The following is a 7,131-nucleotide window of genomic DNA, read 5'->3' on the forward strand; positions in this document are numbered from 1 at the left end:
AGAATCGAAAGGTATTTACATGTGTGATCTCATCACGTATAGTTAACTTTTTTCCTTGCTGTCACATTAGAAATAAGATTATATATCATAGCCAAAATATTAGTATAATATATATACTATAATAATCAAGTACAAGTCAGTTGATTGACATGGTCACATGAAGTTATTAAGTAATTGATTTGATTTTTTTAAAAATCCATTTAAAAGAAGAATGATCTTTCTTTTTTTTTTAACAATTTTTTAATTCCAACTTTGTACAGGCTATGTTTAAGATTACAAGATTAAAGGATATTAAGTACATATGATATATTGTTAATTTAAGGTCGCAAAATTCTAAAGTTTTCATTCCTTAAACTTTGTGTCCAATTATAATAGGTCAAATAAATTAAAATGGAGACAATAATTTGTATTTATTTTTTATAATTATTTGTTGGTTGTGTATCAAATACAATTTTTTAATCTTCATAAGGTAGGATAATACTACCTACATCTCATCCTATTAGAACCTCATTTACAGAATTATCCTAGATAGGTTATTATTTATAAAAAAAAATTAATCTATACCTCACTTTAGTAAACTTTAGACAAAGTAAATTTGTTTCCTCCTCCTTCTTCTTTAATATTTTTGCACCAAATAAATTTATTGTAAGAAATTGTATTATATTTCTTACAAAGCATATAATTTCATGGAGGAAGTTTTATATGTATATATAAAAATAAATTAAAGACTAATTTATTTGATAGTGTTATCCTGAAATATAACTAATCTATTATGGGTTTAAAACTATATTATCATATATTTTTAAAAATTGAATTAATTAAAAAAAAATAGCCAAAAGCTAAAATGAGGAATAACCGACTTAATTGATTTGTTGTATTCCAACGTTTAAAAATTTATTTAATTAATTTAATTTCTTTTATAGAAAAATCATTCAACTTAAACCATGAACACCTCTAATTGTGACAAAAAAAAAAATAGAGGCGGAGCCAAGATTAAGAGTTTGGGTTCTAAATATTCTTTTAAAAAAAGAGAGTGGGGTTCGAAGCTACAACTTTAGCGTGAAAAACATTTTCTCAATCTCTTTCTTACTACTGAACCGTCAATCAATTTTGTTAGGAGTTCACAAGTTAATATACATATATATTTATTTAATTTTCTAGTATAAATACAGGTCTACGGAAAAGATATTGGGTTCTCCGAACCCATGAACCCCACCTAGCTTTGCCTTTGGCTTGAAATAGGACCAACTTGTTGTTTTTTCCTTTTCTGTCAACTAAGACTTGAGATGTAAAATATTTGGTATTAGTAGTTCAAAGTGGGAATCAAAATATGTAGTATTGGTTTAAAGTCAAAAGATAGAAGAAGTTTGATTTTGTTTTAAAAGTTGGAACATGGCTGTATTAAGATATTAGTTGGTTCATTGTATCTGTTGAGAATCAAATTAAAGTAAACTAGTTTTCGGCGGATAAAGACCAAAGATCTTGAGCGAGCAGAAAAACTCAAAAGATAAAGAAATATCATTAATCTCTTCATGCTCGTTCCAGCCTTGAAGTACCACTTGTACAAAGAAGAATCCCATTTGTTACATGATTCTTTCTTCATACATATAGATACAGGATCTATAAGGCAATTACTTAGAAGTATATTTTATGTTGCAGTCTTTCCTATATGGTTACGGCACAACATAACTAAGAGAGTCATTCTATTAGGACATGTAAAAAATGGCCAGGCTCGAGCAGTCTGGTGTCTAGTTGATTGTTCAGACAATCACCACAACACTTAATATTTTTGGGATTACGTGATTTTCTTTATCTCTCCCTCGTCAATCGTTAGGTTTCTCCATCTCTTCTAAACTTTTGTGGCCTCCAGAAACATCAAATGGAAAGCTCAAAAACAGGACAGTAATGCTCAACAAAACCTCTTCTAGGAAAGGGTCCATTATACATAAAGCTCTTCTTGGAATCTTAGTTTTATCTCAAGAAAATGATCAATATACAAGAATATATCGGAATAACTAAAAAAAGAAATGATACATGTTATCGCGGATCATTCACACAAAGGTACATACAAAATACGAACACACAAATATTGGAAGTTGGGAAGAAAGGGAAAAAGACAGCTCTTAATTATTCACAGCTGCACAGTGCTTTCTAATCTCACCAGCAGAGCCGGTCTTGACTTCAATCTTTCCCATTTTCTCCATAGCTAAACCAAATTCGACATAGAATTGTTTGAGTGATCCTTGTACTAGCTCGTTGATGAATGACTTTGTTGTCGCACTTGTTGTCAAGGCTGCATCAGATTGGAATAACCCTTTTCTCTTAAGAACAAGCTGGAAGTAGCTAAGATCAAATTTACTGGAACTTCCAGGATCCATTTCAACAATTGTGGTGTTGTCATTGATTGATTTACATTTCTTCATCTTGAGATTAGATGCATATTCACTGTCTAGAGATGGATCTTTTTTTCCCCAAACTCCAGTAAAATTGTATAAACGTGATGAAAATGACGGACAATGAGAGACTCCAATGGTATGTGCACCTAATAGAAAAGTGTACATAGTAACAATGTATGGAAAGTTTTAATATAGGATAAGCAGAAATGAGCGCGGATGTACTAATTTAAACTTACCAGACAATAGTACCAAGTCTTTTAGGTCAAGACCCTTGCTGGCAAAAGACATCTGGAGACTGGAAAAGTTACTTGTAGGAGGAGGGATGTTTGCCAAGGCTTCCGAGGCGTTTGATATTCTTCCATCTCTTCTACCAGTTGGAACCTTCCAGTAAGGGCCTCCCTGAATAAAAACGAAGACAAGATTAAGAAGATATTCCATTCAATTAAGCTCTTTCATGGGTACAATAACTAGTTATCTCGAGTTTTGTACTTACTGTGACCACAACAGAGTCTCTAGCAACCAAGGCAACAATATCCGCACATGACACAACTCCAGGGCATTCAGCTTCCAATGCTTTCTTCACACCATCGATAAATGAGAAGCCTCTTAGCGTTTGATTAGGAACAGCCACTTTTTCAGTCTGGTTTTTCGTGCTCGAAGTGAAATTCAGGAGTACAGAACCATCACAACCCTGTAAGAACCCAATCAAGTAAATAAGGAAACGACATTATCAGTTCAAGAAATGCACTCTTCATATGAATGAGGTATAATTTAATTACCCTGACAAAGCAATCGTGGAAATGCAGCCTAAGCAACGCAGCTGCAAGAGACGGAGCATTTGGGATTTGCTTTTGTACATAATCTTGAATTATCTTCTCAGCTTGCGGACAGCTCTTTGCATAGAAGTTGAGCTGCAACTGACCATGGCTGGAACTCGCTATTCCTAGTAGAATACACAACATTAGAAAATTACCCAAATCGCCAAATTTAGCCATTTATATTACTTGATTCTTTTTGCAACTTTAGAAAGAGTTGTTTTCCTTTGTTCGAGTTGCTACACATATCAACTCCAAACGGATCAACAAGAATTTATAGGGACATTGCTTTAGCTAACTTGCATTAGTTTAAGAAAACAGATTTGTTAGAGTCTATCTCTTTCATTCAATGAGGTTAGTATGTCATGATCATATTGACTGATCCCTCAGTATGTTAGACACTTAAACTAATCTTCTTTTTAAAAAAACACTAATTTGATAATTATCATTATTGTTACCTGCTCCTGGAGATTATAGCTACCTTCGTAATGGTGTCAATATAACAAAAACAATTTTTTAGCAGCAATAAGTATACACATTAACAAACAGTTCAGACCATCCTAGACCAATCTCTTTCTAACAGCACTCAAACTCCAAGATACCTGGGAGTCATGGGTAAATTTCACATATCGTAACTATATTCTTATTTTTCATATTAGTCACTTAACTATCATTTCTAGCACAAAATCACACAACCTGAACAGAGTAAAATTAAGCTTTTTTTTTTTGTATATTATTGTTAAATTGATGGAGGTAGATGCCATTTGCTTATTGCTTTTGTTCTGTGTATTAAGAGATAGTATAAGGTATTTGGTATTAGTAGTTCAATGTGCGAATCAAAATATGTAGTATTAGTTCAAAGTCTAGAAAAAGTTGGATTTTTTTTTTAAAACAGTTGGAACATGAATGTATAAAAATGTAACAACTTCACCAGAAACCACCAACCTCAAGAGTAATTGTATTTGCTTAGGTATTCGTTACCTTTTTTATGCCTGAAGAAAGATACATTGCAGGGAGAAAATCCTGTTGGAACATCACTCCCATATAGGCCCTCTAGTTGCGATCTGTATTTAGTCAGAGCTCAATACGAGTTCCGGACACCAGATGAAAGAAAGATATCTGCACTGCAGTTGTGACAATATGATATTAATTGTTTCTTTGTATCTGTTAACAACCAAATTAAAGACCACTAGTTTTCGATTCCAGGTCAAGGCTCAACATAGCTAAAAGAGTCATTCCATTAGGGCACGAAGAAATGTGCGAGCATGGGCGGTCTAGTGTCTTAGTCAATTGATCACCCATGATAATCGAGTCACTGACTATAATTCGGAATCTTAACATTTTTAGCTAGCAGACTAATAAAATTTTCAATATAATTATCCTAGCCGTATTATATATAGCGGTCCCGATTTGTTGGTGTATACATATACTACTTCGGAGTTCAGTACAATTAAAAAGCTATAGAATTAAACGGAAGAAACAAATTAAAGCATGAAATTAAATGATAAGAACATAAACATATGCCAAATTCAAGAGAAAATAATTACAGAAAAGTATACTGGAATTAGCTATATGCTAGTGATTAGACGTACTAAGAAAATGGTCATCATGAAATCTTAAGTTAGTCATTATTTAATTGATTACTTCTAACTAAAAATAATATCGATAATTGATTGATTGATTAACTAACTAAAAAACAATATATAATAAGAAGTGAATTAGAAGTTCAATTTAGAAATTTTAATCGAATGTTGTTGAATTACATGAAATAGCATTTATAAAGTAAAAAAAAATAGTACTAAATAAAATCAAACAATTGATACTAGACACTTTGAATTAGGAGAACTAGATTGGTCAACAAGGTGAAGACACTATAAAGTGAGCTTGAGTTACAAAATGATTCAAATTTTATTTACAGTTACACCAAACAAAAGAGCATAATTTGATCAAAATATTATGGAAAATAAGTTCTTAATAAATGAACTAAAATAATTTTCTTAATGAAGTAGTAAAAATAAGGTCAATAAATGACATGTCAAGTTTATTGTCTTCTAGCTATATATAATCTAGTAAAATAGTATGGAGGTAGAATGATTAAGGGATTCAGTTGAGGTTAGGAGTGACCGGATGAGTTAATAACTTTGATGGTCACTCACCTATCAATTCTTTGATAGAAATTACAGAGCAATAGCCAGCGGAAATAGTTTGGATCGACATACCTCCAGCCATTGTTAGCGATTGTCGGAGTTGTTGGTGTTTGTTTTCCAATCCGACAATTCTTCTCTTCTTCAAAGATTTTCTAAGCACTCAAAACCTCACTCTTAGATGGTATGGAGTTTTTAGAAGTAATGTGCTTTAGGGACCTTTGAACCAAATGACATATTTATAATTGTGCTTCCATCAAGAACGGTTAAGAGGTTATGGGAAATTTTACATTATGGGATAATGGGTAGTTACCTACGTTCCCATTAGTGGGATAATGGGTCTATGAAGTGGGATAATGGATCCATGTAATACGAACCATATTAGCATTAACAAAATGCTAACATTCTTCCACTTGGTCCGTATATTCTAATCCCATTAATGAAATATAATACACGAATCATGGCAATAGTTTCTCTAGGAGCGAGTAGTATTTTCCATATATCACAATGCACTATGTCTCTAAACTTTAGCCCATATAATTAATGAATAAACTCAATATTTATTCTAGGTCCATACTTTAGCGATATTTCTGAAAATAAAACTAAATGTGCACACAATTAACGAGAAATATCATATAAAATAGAGTTTCATATACATTCATTATTACAATGAAATTTTACATAGTGGGACTGAATCCCATTGTGACTACACGATCCTTGAATTTCTGCGGTGGCATGCCTTTAGTTAAAGGATCAACTAACATTACTTTAGTGCTAACGTGTTCAATGACCACTTTTTTGTCTTTAACACGTTCTCTTATGGCTAGATATTTGGTGTCGATATGTTTGCTTCGACTATCACTTTTATTATTCTTAGCCATAAAGACAGCAGTTGAATTGTCACAATATAACCTTAATGGCTTAGATATAGAGTCGACAATTCTAAGCCCAAAAATAAAAATCTTCAACCATACACCATGTGAGGTAGCCTCAAAACAAAAAACGAACTTAGCCTCCGTAATGGAAATAATAACTAGAGTCTGTTTGGCACTTCTCCAAGATATAGCTCCACCAGCTAACATAAATATGTATCCTGAAGTCGATTTTCGTGAATCAACACAGCCAACAAAGTTTGAATCAGAGTAGCCAATGACTTCCAAGTCATCTGATCGTTTGTACATAAGCATGTAGTCTTTTATCCCTTGAAGATATCTTAAGACTTTCTTTGCAGCTCTCCAGTGGTCAAGACCTGGATTACTCTGATATCTTCCTAACATTCCAACAACAAATGATATGTCAGGTCTTGTACAAACCTGAGCATACATCAAGCTTCTGACAGCAGAAGCGTAAGGAATGTCCTTCATTTGTTCCCTCTCAAGATCGTTCTTCGTGCACTAATTCAAATTGAACTTGTCACCCTTCACGATAGGAGCTACACTTGATGAACAATCTTTCATTCGGAACCTCTCTAAAATTTTATTGATATAGGATTCTTGAGATAAACCTAAGGTATCATGATGTCTATCTCGATGAATCTTAATACCAATATCATAAGTTGCATCACCCATATCTTTCATATCATAACTTTTAGAGAGAAATTGTTTCACCTCATGTATCATTCCCTTATCATTGGATGCAAGTAAGATATTATCCACATATAGAACTAAGAAACATATTTTACTCCCACTGATCTTATGGCATATACACTGATCCATAATGTTCTCAACAAAGTCGAACGAAGAGATAACATTATGAAATTTCAAATATCATTGACGG

The 7,131-nt window shown here is 32.7% G+C and overlaps 1 protein-coding gene across 1 annotated transcript; it reads right to left on the bottom strand.

Annotated features, from left to right (window-relative positions):
* Positions 1-1,925: 1,925 nt before the first annotated feature.
* LOC125839808 (peroxidase 3-like) lies at positions 1,926-3,428 on the bottom strand. Its single transcript, XM_049518810.1, has 4 exons — positions 3,176-3,428; positions 2,890-3,087; positions 2,633-2,795; positions 1,926-2,542 (listed from the first exon to the last, which is right to left on the bottom strand). Exons 1-4 carry the CDS (start codon positions 3,389-3,391, stop codon positions 2,124-2,126), a joined length of 996 nt encoding a protein of 331 aa, XP_049374767.1. The 5' UTR covers positions 3,392-3,428; the 3' UTR covers positions 1,926-2,123.
* Between the last annotated feature and the right edge of the window lie 3,703 nt (positions 3,429-7,131).

The sequence above is a fragment of the Solanum verrucosum genome, unplaced genomic scaffold (genome assembly GCF_900185275.1).
Source record: "Solanum verrucosum unplaced genomic scaffold, falcon-dt-bn FXZP01000175.1, whole genome shotgun sequence".
In the NCBI taxonomy this organism is placed as follows: Eukaryota; Viridiplantae; Streptophyta; class Magnoliopsida; order Solanales; family Solanaceae; genus Solanum; species Solanum verrucosum.